At 48.2% G+C, this 13002-nt stretch overlaps 1 protein-coding gene and 1 long non-coding RNA gene across 3 annotated transcripts in view; one reads left to right on the top strand and one right to left on the bottom strand.

Annotated features, from left to right (window-relative positions):
* Positions 1-13002, top strand: part of TNR (tenascin R) — a 111610-nt gene that overhangs the window by 66608 nt on the left and 32000 nt on the right. Inside the window, exons 5-7 of the mRNA XM_075936915.2 lie at positions 1285-1400; positions 4851-5001; positions 10768-11037. Of these exons, the coding sequence (XP_075793030.2) occupies positions 1285-1400; positions 4851-5001; positions 10768-11037 (537 nt within the window). The remainder of the gene's footprint in view (positions 1-1284; positions 1401-4850; positions 5002-10767; positions 11038-13002) is intronic.
* LOC142830623 (uncharacterized) overlaps positions 1-13002 on the bottom strand; it is a 165582-nt gene that overhangs the window by 66510 nt on the left and 86070 nt on the right. The window lies entirely within an intron of this gene.

Below are 13002 nucleotides of genomic sequence, written 5' to 3' on the forward strand. Positions count from 1 at the left end.
CTGAAATGTGAGATAGCGTCCAATTAATGTGGACACTCTCTTTCGAAAAAGCACATCGCTTTCTCGTTGTGCTTTTGCTCTGTAGACACTTTGTTTCGAAAGAAGTTTTTCCGGAAGATCTCTTCCTGAAAAGCTACTTCTGAAAGAAGCCTGTAGTCTAGACATAGCGTCAGAGTGTGTGTCCTCACAGAAGCCTTGTGAATTAGGGAAGGACATACACCATCAGCTTCATTTTCCCATCATACAGATGGGGAACTGAGGCACAGAGAGACTAAGTGACTTGGCCAAGGTCACAGAACAAGGAACTGAACCCAGATCTCTCACATTCCAGGCTAGCAGCCTACCCACTGGAATATTCTCCCTCTCTACCACAGCCCTTTTAAACAAATGGCCCAGATAAAACCTGCGGCGCTATTAGAAATGTGTCTGGGTGTGATGTAGGCTTGTTAAAAACACTAAAACTCTTTTCACTATCAGCCATGTATTCCTCCTCTCATCACTGAATTTCCGCTTGACACAGGGAACAGTTTGGGGCGGGAAGGGTTAAAATAATCCCACTTCATTTCTCTCTCTATTACATTGATGCTTTTTCTTAATGAGAACCTGTCACATGCTGCCATCGTGAATACACAAGAGAGAGGCGAGAGAGAGAGGAATTTTGACCCACGGAAAAATCTGAGGTTTTGGAAAGATTTTCAGGATGAGAAGGAGGAACCGCAACATTTCACAGTGCAGAAATTCCAGAAAAATCTGCGAGGGCAGAATCAGAATGGAATTTTTCAGCTGCTCCTTTGGCCACCTGGATGGCTCATGTCAATTTCACTTTCTGCCTGCAGGGAGAACCTGAAATGGACATGAGTCTTGCAGACGAGCTGACAGAGGCCGACTCCCCACCTCTCCCGGGGTCAGACTTCCCACCTCCCCCTCCTCCCCGCTGTAGCTTCCAAAGCAAAGGGACACCGACAGGATCCTCCCAGCCAGGGATACAGGGCACCAGTCATTTGGATTTTCCCAACGTAAAATTTAATTTTTTTAAGCAAAAAATGAAAAAAAAAATTTCCCACAATAATCTCTGGTTTGAAGAAGGGGGCATTTCCCACCAGAAACTCATTCACACAGACCACTCCTGACCAGCCGGCAGTACCTCACTGGGCACCAGCAGGCAGGTTTACCCCTGTATGTGCCGAGTCAAAGGAGACCTATGCCTTGTGCCGTGGGCACGGTGGATGAAAGCAGGAACAGAGCCAGAGCGTAGCTAATGTGACCCACGCTGCTGCATTCCAGATCTCTCCACGCCACGAGGGCTGCAGTTCAAGACGATCACGGAGACCACCGTGGAGGTGCAGTGGGAGCCCTTTTCCTTCTCTTTTGACGGCTGGGAGATCAGCTTCATCCCCAAGGTAGGAACACCAGAGACCACTGCAGTATCACTGCTGGCCGCCCAAAGCCAGCTGTGTGGGACGGTCACGCTAATAGGTCCCCGTTTAAAGGAGCAGTCACACATGCAGGACAAGGCCTGGGTGAACTCCATCTGAACAATACCCTACGCTGCCCTCTCCTTCCCCCAAAAAAGCAGTAAAACCTCAGGTCGCAATCTCGATCAGTTAACCTCAAGCTCTGCGCTGAACCGTATTTTCCAGGGACCTTTGGGATTAGGACATGCACTCTTAGTATAAAGGGAATTCCATGAAAACAATCTTACATTTATATAAACCAATGGGTTTCACCCACCCTCTGTTCCTTGACGTGGCCTCTTGCTCTCTTCCCTTCTCCTCTTCCTCCATTTCCTCCCTCTTACCTTTCTCTCTCCCCCTACTTCATTCTGTTTTCTCTCTCTGGTTCAGAAAAGTCTAATCAAAGGCAGGGCAATTCAGTGACTGATTCATCTGTCCTATCTTATCAGTGTGAAGATGAGGCATTTGATCAGCATCTCTGAAAGCCCATTTTAGAAACCTGCTTGGGTGTCGAAAGCTACACCCCTAAAGTTCATTTTTTCCCCACCCAAATATTCTGATTTCCAGAAGCCCTGAGCCCTTGGCAGCCTAAATCACAACTACAAAGAGTGCTGGCTGGAAACCTGTAACCACTGTGACAGAGCTTGCTAAAATGAAGGTTGAGGGCTGAAACCATTGCCCTAAATTTCAAACGCTGATAAAACCACAATAAAGTTGTTATTGATTCTATATTTAATCTTTATTCTCGGTTATTGCACGACCTGTATGGAATTACTGCGCAAACTGTATCCGACACGTCTCCACAGGAATATCCTACGTACCTTACAATAAAAGAAATGTGGATGAATAGCCCAATTATATCACTTGGGTGCAGGAAAAGCTGCCACTGAAGTAAACAAGGGTTCTGTGCAATAAAGAACTGCAGAACTGGGCCCCTGAAGGTGTGAAAACCTACAGCCAGCACCAGTACAAAAGAAAAATAAAGAGTGAAAATTGACAAAAACAGCTTTGTTTTCCAAAAGGGCTGGAGGGATTTTTTTGTAATTTGATGTTTGTGTACACACACACACACACACACACACACACACACACCCTTTTAAGAGTCACACACACGCACGCACACACACACGTACACACCCGTTTTAAGAGTCACAGTTCATGTATTGCATGTATAAACCCAGAGGTAATTTTCAATCAAAATGAGGATAAACCACTAAAAAATAAATCCTAATGGAAAAGCTACCCAAGCCTTAAGTGAACTAGCCAAAACTAACAGATCTTTACAACATTTTACAAACACTAGTGAATCAATCCTTACAACATAGGGATTGACAGAAATGCTATGACCTCCCTCTGGGGAAACAGAGCCTCAAAGTGCATTTGGCGATCTTACCCTATTTCTGTGTGAAAATCAGCTCTCCCTAGAGACTTTGCACAGACCTAATGTTCATGGCTTTGTCCCCGGTCCCAAGGGAATAGCATGACAGTGCACAGACAATGCAGGAGTCCTGCTTTAACTTGACATTGTGATGTGTCAGCACAAGCCAATGATGTCACAATGCAATCTGTGACACGTTGGTTTCGGCCTGCACGAAAAAGTGCTGCCATTTTCCCATCAGACCTTAGCCCACATTATACAAATGCAAAATGTAAGTACTGGTACAACAAACACCTTGGGATGAAATAAGACAGTTTGTGAGGCACCTGAATTTTATAAACAGTGGTGCTCTATAGGATAGGAGAAATAAGACAATAGCTTTTGATCATGCTGCAGCATGTGATTAATAAGGGCAGGCAGATCCTTCCCAGTGGCTTTGAAATTTTCAGCCTAAACGCTGTAAAATCTGTAAATTTCAAGTGAACTGTTCAGGTCAAATGTATCCCAACTTTAACATTTGAAAAGCTAAATTCTTAAAGTCCTAAGACCAACAGAAACATTTCCAGGGTATTTTAAAACATTCCAAAAAGCAAAATTCCCTCTCGCTGCCCAAACCCCCCCCCCACCCAACACCACAGCATAGCACTGCCTTTCTAAGACCCTGACAATGAAAAGCGAATCAACACTGATTAGAACTATAATGAAACTGATCAGTCTATTTGCATTGTTTAGCCAGAAAGAAATGCAAACATTAAACAGCAGGGACAGGGAAAAGTCGATATAGGCAAGGGCATTAATATCACATTAACATTACAGCTGCGGTGTACGTGGCTATGGAGGTAGGATGCCATTGTTTTCAGTGCACTACACCATTACTTTTCTAAGAAACCTACATGAGGCAGCAACCCTTTTGTTCTCGCAATCCCCACAAACTGCTCCAGAGACAGACTCCCTGTGCTCCTGCAAGAAGACTTTAATTCTGTTCGTTCTTGTTACTCCATAATATAAAATAAAAGTGATTTCAGAAGACAAGTCTGTGCTGGCTCTGTGTGAAAGGGGAAAAAAACCCACACAATGAGATTTGCGGCAGTAGAGGGAATGGCTCACAAAACAATAGAGCTCACAGAAAATGACAAAGCAACAGAAAGAGGTTAAAAAAAGAAAGAAAATTAGAAAAGGTAACATGACAGTTTAGGGGTGCAGTGGAAGACTGCTAGTTTCACGAGAAAAAGGAAGAAGATGAATGGAAATCTATGTGCAGAGATTTGCTTAGTATATTATTAGCGAGGACAATGACTAGAAAAGTTTCATTTGGGCTAACCCTGGCGGGAACAGTGACATTTGCACTTGCTTAAAGACTCCTGTTTTCCAGAGGAAATACACGGAGTAGAAAGACTTAATAGAGATGCTTCAAAAGCCCTGTGTGCCAAACCCACAGCCCTTGCTGTTTCATAGCTTTATATAAACCCCATGATGTGCCTGGCAGCCGAGACGTGAAAGGGATGAATCCTGGATCCTTTTCTTTACCTGGTCTCATGTGGAGTCACTCTACCAGCTTGCGTGCGTGCGCACAGTGGTTAAAAACCCGAGGGCTGGGAAAAAACGCTGCCTGCCCACCTGCCACCTGGAAGCAATAACTGAGGGGTGAGCGGCAGCAGATGACTCTGACTCTCTGAGCTGCGACTGGCGGCGAGGGGGCATTGGGATCCCGCCCTTGGGGAAGGAGTCCACCCATCCCAAGGGGTGTGATGCCTTCTGGGCACGTTTCCAAGCACTTCCCCAGGCCCAATGAAAACAATGGGGATCACTGAATAAGGAAGATCTCCCATCGATGAAACAGACATGCAGGGAGTTTTTAAGTTTTCCCCAGGTGGAAATACCCCCCCATGATTGTTGATGCGCTATATTTGGGGCCATGGTGACCTGCCATCTAGCCCCATCATCTTCTCCAGCTACTGCACCCAGGGCCAGACTCCCCCGCCGCCTCTCTGTGCTGATCTCTCCTTTAATCTCTCCAGAACAACGAAGGGGGCGTCATCGCACAGCTTCCCAGCGGCGTCACCACCTTCAACCAGACGGGCCTGAAGCCGGGGGAAGAATACATCGTCAACGTGGTAGCCCTGAAGGAGCAAGCCAGGAGCCCCGCCACCTCTGGCAGTGTCTCCACCCGTGAGTGACTCCCTCGTCCTTTAGCCTTCGGGCCTGCTGCATCTTCCCAGACCCAGAAACGGGCCTGAGCCCAGCGTGGGCCTGTCACGTGGCTTAGCCCGTCCCCTCCAGGGCAGAGCCAAGCTGAAGGCTGGTATCTCCTGAGAGCGGAGACCCTTCGGTGGCCAGGCGAAATGAGGCGCTGGTGTCAACCCAGTGGACGTGCGTCCGCATCACAAAACACACCAACACAATTGGCATTCCCGGGTTCCCTTATCGGCTGTTTCGGCAGAGATGCCCAGGAATGGATGAGCTGCTCTCTCTCACATAGAGGTGCGCACACGCCCCCGAGCATGGCAGGAGCACCCCGATGGGCGTGGGGCAGTTCACATTTCTGTTGCCCATGTTGTACTAGTGCCCTGCGTAAGAATAAGAATCTAGTCTCCAGGGGTGTTCATACACCTGTCACCAACAGAGCAGCCGAGCAATGGGCCAGATCCCCACCTGGGTTTGCTCCACTGAATTCAAACTAAAATGGTTTTAACCTCTGGAAATGTGGGTGTGCTTGGCAGGTCAGCTGAGCATTCTGCTCCTTTTATCCAAATACACCCTCTTCACTGAGGTTACCTTGCAACGCTGCTTTTACTCTTTGCTAGACAAACTCAGAGGGAAAATTCCTCCTGGGGCTAGCATCCCCGACTTGCCCCAGGGAGTACCTTGGCCTCCATTGTGTCTGCAAGGAAGGTAATAATTAGAGACACCTCCGGACTGCAACATCAGAGCCACTTTGTGTCTGACTTTCCCCCACCACAAATGCAAATTTTCTGGCACAGGCCCCGTTATCCTGATACCACGTGACTGAGCTGTGCCATTTCAATCTCAGATGCACACTAGGGAGGGGCGAAGCTCTATACGGAGAGCCGATTCGGGTGAAACACAGGCCCTGGAGGCTTTATCACAGCTGTCCGATTCCATCTGGGCAGCACAGCAGGTGCAGGAGTGCCCCGGGAACAGCCCATCTCGCTGTATTTTGACACGTCTTTGGTGTTTACACCCTTTTGCGCAAGGCTCAGGAAGTGTGACAATACCAAAGGGAAAATGAATCCTCGCTGTTCCACCCGAGCTCACGTTCTCCTCTGCCATCTCCTCTCTTCCACCCTCGGAATTGTAATTCCTGCTGGGCCGAATGCCCATCTAGGAACAAATATGCAGAGCAGGGAAGCTCTGTGCACCTCGCTAGATCCAACTCCCGCTCCTGGCATGATGCACATGCCAGGGAAGCCTGGAGAAACTGAGCTTGAACAAGACCCAGTTTTGGCTCTAAGTAAAAGCTCAGGTCCGTTCTTGTTCTGTGCAAGGAAATTACCCCTCTCTCATGAGCTCACCTTAGGCACGTTTCTGAGATGGAGGCTGAGCGTTCCCAGTTCCCCAACCGAGTCCCCACCCAGCACACCCAGGTACCAGATTAAGGTCCAAAGCCTGAGCGATGCTGAGGGTCCTTGGCTAACATTGATGGATTCAGGTCTCTTCAGAACCCAATATTTTATACCAGCCACAAGCCTCATCAGTTGTTCCCTCCTTCTCCGCCCCCCACCTCCACCCCCCGACAGCAGACTAGAGTAGATGTTCTGGGCCTGCACACCGCTAACGAACCCTTTCGAGGCGGAGTCAAATGTAACACGGGGCAAAGCACACATCTACGTTCCCACTCTGAATCCTGGCAAGCCCGTCGAGTGCTCCCTCCAGCCACACCACTTACAGACAGAAACGGTGACAGAGCTGCAATGGTCTAATGAGGTTGCTAATTAGGGCTTTAATGGATCTGGAGACTGAAAGGCTGCTAGGAAACGTACCCTAAAATGCGCACTACAACTGAGAGGTCTCTGCTGTCAGCACAGGAGGGTCTTTCTAACATTAGAAACTCTATCACCTCAGTGCAGACAAGGTCTCCATCTCCGCAAACACACACAAAGTCTTTCCTTTGGCATTGTGTGTGTGTGTGCTTAGCCCCCGCTTGTAGGATGTGGCTTAACAGAGACACCTATTGGTCATGACTCAACATTTCCATTCCCCTAACTAGGGAAGCTGTTGCGAGTAGAGCAGCCTCAAACACAAATGGTTTCCGTTCATAAGGGACCACGCAAATTAGATTAGTAGATTCATAAATCTTCCATCCAGCACGGATCATTGTGATCATCTAGCTCAGGGTGGGAAAATACTGGCCCGCAGGCTGGATTTGGTCTGCCAGGGTTAGCTGCTGGTGAGCCTCCCTACCATTGTATTTACCTGCACCTGTGCAGCTCCCATTGGCCGTGGATCGCAGCTCTCATTGGCCACGGGAGCTGCCATCGCCTGTACCTGTGGCGGGGCAGGTAAATATAGCAGCAGCAGCCCATCAGGGACTAACCCTGGTGAATCACCACCAATTTATTGCCCACCCCGATCTAGTCCGACTTCCTGTGATACATATGCCCCAGGATTTCACCTCTTGATTCCTGCCTCTCACTCAACACGTGTGGTTCTTGACTACAAAAAGATGGGTCCCAGCTGCCCCAACACGTGAGGGATTCGATCTGGGGGAGAGTTGATTTCGTTTGGTGTGGCTTAGCCCACCCATTATATAGAGAGGGGATTAGCCACAGAATCTGGGTCTGGAAAGGACTGCTTCTAACACTCCAGAGATTTTTGAATCTTGAGAGGAGGCGGACGATCTCTCATGCACGCTTTTCTTTCCTGTTTTGGTTCATGGGAGGGTGGGATTCCAGTGGGATCCTGCCCATTTGGTTTCAAGAGGCAATGAACCCAAAGTCCCATCATGAAGCTCAGCCGAACTGTCCTCGGTTTGAGCACAAACAGGATTTCCCATGATTTCCACCCAAAGCTATTGCGCAATCCATGCTCCCAAGATCTGAGACACCCTAGTCTGGCTGGAACCTGGATACCTTGGCCAGTGGAGTTGAAAAAACTTTCTTCCCTGAAGTTTTGCCACAAGGAATTCACAAAATTCTAGACAGACTGATGACCAAGTTACAGTCCATTAGCACTTGCGCGTTAAAGGTTCACATGCAGGCTGCAATTTGCAAAGGTGCATGAGGGAGACGGGTGGGCTATTCCCATGGAATATCCAAGCCAAAAATACAAGCTTCGCTGTTTCTGCTGTCACAACTGCAGTTTCTGTGGCCAAAAACCCTTGATTTTTTTAGGTACACTGAGCAGCAATGCATGGGGGACAGGTAGGCATCGGATTCGTGGCCCAGGAACAGAACACCCACAATCTTAATCCACTGAACTCATTTTGAATGAGCTACTCTATTTTGGAATCAAAGCGTCCACCCCCGCAGCTAATCAGGAAGAGCTATTTCTGAATAAGTGTGTGTGTAGGAAACTTCTTAAATAACTCCAACACTCCAGCCGCCTTTGGGTGTCTATATATTCCGTGTCTGTTATCTGATGAAATCTGTCCAACATTCAAAATGCACTTGAAAAAAAGAACATTTTTCACTTGCCCTAACTAAGCCCTGGCCTTCACAACCAGCGTATTTAATACTAGCTCCATAAATACAACATGGGCTGTCACTAGGAAAACAAAACAAACAAGCTCCCGTACAATATAAACCTGGATAATAGGTCTCAGATTCCCAGATAGAAAGAAAGACTCAGAAATGGCCACACGGCAGGCCCTGCATGTTAATGCTGCTACAGTATATGAACACCACACAGATGCTTGCCTCCTGTCATTACAATACCTACAGACAGGCAAAGCAAATTAGAATCAACCAGCATTGACCCAGACTTTGAATCCAAATTTTTTCACCATGTAGCTTTTTTCTTTTAGATTTTTTTTTTTATTTCCACGCAGTCCCTGCATTTCTGGATTTCTTCCAGAGGAAGTAGAAATGTCAACACAATCTTGTGGGATTTCCAGACCCAAAAGGGAGCAATGGAAATCCCAAGAGGCATTGCTTCTCTTTGGAGAGTTCTAGCCCAATCATTCCACGTTCTAAAGATCGGCCTACAAGTTGTGACGACGCGTTGGGGTTTTCCCGTCTCCTGCACCCCCGAAATGGAACGAACAGACTCCACCAGCCAGTAGAATAGAGGGAGTTTATTGCTTCTCCAGGATACAGCACAGCACCGATGTCATCTGGTTACAGGAACTGGGGCTAAGAGGCCTCAGTGCCCCCCCCCTTGAGATGGGGTGTGGCTGGGCCCTATAATCCCAGCTCCCCTCCCCAGCTCCTTCTCCCCTGCTTCCCAGACAGAAACTAACTAACTCTCTTCCAGCCCTGTCCCCCAGCCAGGAGCGGCATTCCACCTTCCTTTGTTTCTCTCCCTGGGGGGTAGCTGGTCAGACAGGTTTGGAGCCCCCTTTGCATAATGACTCACCCCCTGCCCTGCTGGGTCGTGCTACAGACAGCAGAGGTCGCCTACAGCCCCAGCAAGGTACCCCCACTACGTCACACAAGTCCTCTCTCTTTTTCAAAGGATGGGGAGAACCTCTGGGATATTGTCACGAACGTCACGTTTTCAAGAGTCTCTGGAAAGTGCTAGTTGTTTTCTCAACTCTGCTCGTATTTTCAACACCCTGGAAACTCATCCTGCAAACCCTGGATTAAGATTATTAAAAATTGGCTGACAGGTGTCAAAATGTAATTAGAAAGGAGGAATTATCGTTAAGCTTGGATGTTTCTAGTGGGGTCCTGCATGGATCAGTTCTTGGCTCAAGGCTATTTAATGTTTTTAACCAAAGATCTGGAAGAAAACATAAAATCATCCCTGGTAAAGGTTACAGATGACACAAAGATAGGGGAAGCAGTAAATAGTGACGAGAAGAGGTCATTGATTTGGAGCTCAAATCAGATGCATTTGAATACGACCAAAGGTCATGCATCTAGGAATAAAGAGTGCTGGCTTTACTTACAGGATCGCGGAAGCAGCAATTCTGAAAGGAACTTGGTGGTAATGGTGGGTAATCAGCTAAGCACAAGCTTCCTCTGCAGTGCTGTCGGCCAAAAGGGCTAATATGATCCTTGGAAGTAGAAACAGGAATATTAAGCGGGAATAGGGAGGGGATATTTTCTGTGTATTTGGCCCGGAAGGTGACCGCAGCTGGAACCCCGTGTCCAGTTCTTGAGCCCACAGTTCAATTGGAGACGGCTCAGAGAAAAGCAAGGGGGGTGATTCGAGGACCGGAAAACATGCTTTATAGGTGACAGACCATGGAGGAGTTGCCTCTTTAGTTGAACAAAGAGAAAGGGAAGGGGTGATATGTTCGTACTTTATAAGAACTGACCCTGAGGAGCAGAAGGTGCCAACGTAGCAGAAAAAAACAGGACAGGCAGAATGACTAGATGTTGCAACTAGACACATTCCGACTAGAACTCAGGCACAATTCTTTGACAGCGAAGACAATTCACTGGTACAACCGGCTTTTTTGCACTAGTGTCTCACTAATATTTAGCGTGTGGTCACTATGACCACAGATCCCTTTCCACAGGACTCCTTCCTAGGCAGTCACTTCTCGTTCTGTATGTGTGAAACAGATTGCTCCTTCCTAAGTGGAGCACTTTGCATTTCTCCTTACTGAATTTCATCCTATTTACTTCAGACCATTTCTCCAATTTGCCCAGATCATTTTGAATTATAATGCTATCCTCCAAAACGTTTACAGCCCCTCTTAAGTTGGTCTCATCCACAAATTTCATAAGCGTACTCCTTATGCCATTATCTAAATCATTTTCTGTCTGTGTTTAACTCCCCCAACTAATATGCTTCTTTGGTATCTAGTAATTGACGGGCCCACGCAAATCCTGGTGCGAGACGTTTCGGACACAGTCGCCTTCGTGGAGTGGACCCCGCCCCGAGCTAAAGTAGACTACATCCTTCTGAAGTACGGCCTGGTGAACGGGGAAGGGGGGAAGACCACGTTCCGACTGCAGCCTCCCCTCAGCCAGTACTCCATGCAGGCCCTGCGGCCCGGCTCGCGGTACGACGTCTCCATCTCTGCAGTGCGAGGGACCAACGAGAGTGATTCTGCTGTCACCACCTTCACGACAGGTACATTGGTGCCACTGAAAAGCCCGCTGGCCAGAGTCTGGTGCGCTACGCAGCCAGCCATCGAGACACCAGACAAACAGGCCCACTCACCAGATAACCGACGAACAGACTGACTTGACTCGGTGACACCCAGGCTGAGACCAGCTGCCCTCACAAATAGACTGACTCCTTTTCCGACAGGCTTACCAGGACCTTCTGCTTGCCTGACCCCACCAACAGGCTAAAGCACTGACTGACAGACTCAGACACACCCCGCTGGCTGGCCGGTTGATGGACTGACAGACTGGGTAGGCAACTGGCTTTAAAGGACACACTGCCTGACAGACAGACAACACTGCCAGACTAAATGCCCGTCCTCTGCTCATGATAGGAGCGGAGCCTCTTTCCTTCAGAGGTCACGCCCTGTATCTTCTCCGCGCACTAGAGCAGTAACCAGACACGACCCCTCACTCCTCTGCTACCAGCGGCTGCCTGTGTGAACCGCCGAACCAACACCATGGAGCTCCACAAGAGCCTTTCTTACGGCAACCTTCAATTGGAGACGACTGTACTGTGCCGCTCTGACTCACTGCATAATCTCTGATTTTGCAGCACGTCAGGGTAAACACGTTTTGGGCGAAGGACTTTCTAGGCTGGCAGCTCTGTTCAGTATCTCTGTATGTTTTCCTCTTCAGTACATAGCCATCTATCAGTACTGTGCAGTGTATACACGGCCATCTTTCTATCTCCAGAATCTGGTTGCCTGTCCTATTTGCAATAGGTATTTGTCAGGAGGGGGAAAAAAATCCTACGTCTACAGTGCTCCACAAGGGTTCAGAATCTCAGCTGGCTTAAATCAGTGTAGTTCTATTGAAGTCAATGGAGCTGTGCTGATTTTTGCCTAGTAAGTATTGCGCTAAGGCAGCGCTTCGTAACCCAGAGACATCGGTTGGCTGAAAGGTGCAAGAAGGGACAGGAATTCATTTCCGTGAGGGTACGTCATACGCCTGGGCCCCCAAAGCTCAGACCCATGTTTTAGTTCTACCCCCAGCCCTGTCGCATGGCAGCCCATCGCGAGGGTGTGGGTTTATAGCAGTGTCTCTCGCAGACTGCCATGAGGGGCTTTTCGGGCAGCCACAGTCTCCTAGGCTGTGATTGGAGCTTTCTGCAGACAGCTGGGGCAAGCGCTGGGGGAGCAGGCAGCTCCCCAACTTTCCAGGGGCAACAGAGCTCAGGCTTTGGGCTTCACCCCTAGGGTAGTGGGACAGCAGGCTCTGGCATGGGTCTTTAACTAACTAAAAAAAACCCCAGATTTTTTTAAAGAAGGCTTTTAGGCACCTTTTTTGGGAGGAGGGAGGGGGGAATGCCCCATCTATTCCCAATGAGAGAGAGAGAAGGTTGGGGGGGTGTATCCTCCACCCTGAGACAATCTGCTGTCACGTAGCTGACAGGGACACAGTTACAAATTTGGTTATCTTGGTTTTATACTTTATACGAATATTCTACCCAGTCGGTAAAACTCTAATTGATGCTAAGCTTGTGAAGGGCGAACGGGTTTAATTTACCACGCCATAAAGGAGAAGCTAGAGAGCATATTTCAGTGCTATTTTATGGTTTATAAATTACCTGTCATGTATATTATCGGTGGATACCAGTGCTTGTAGGACAGCGAATGTAGTGTCTACTGTATATTTTTAGAATGAGCTATATAGAGCTATCAAGCTGCTGAATTTGCCTTTCCTTGTATTATCTCGAAGAGATGCTAGGATCAAAAAATCCCTCCAAAAACAAAACAAATATATAGGTAGACAAGGTCTACTGAGGCTCAGCCCACACCCTGGGGAAGGTCGGCTGAAGGTCTGTAATTCCAGCTACGTAAAATATGTAGCTGGAGTCGACAAATCTTAAGTCGAGCTTCAGTGCCACCCTCACATGTGGAGGTCAACAGGAGCAACTACTCCAGTCGACTTCCCTTACTCCTTGTAA

Source organism: Pelodiscus sinensis, chromosome 9 (assembly GCF_052426305.1).
Source record: "Pelodiscus sinensis isolate ZL-2025 chromosome 9, ASM5242630v1, whole genome shotgun sequence".
Taxonomy (NCBI): Eukaryota; Metazoa; Chordata; order Testudines; family Trionychidae; genus Pelodiscus; species Pelodiscus sinensis.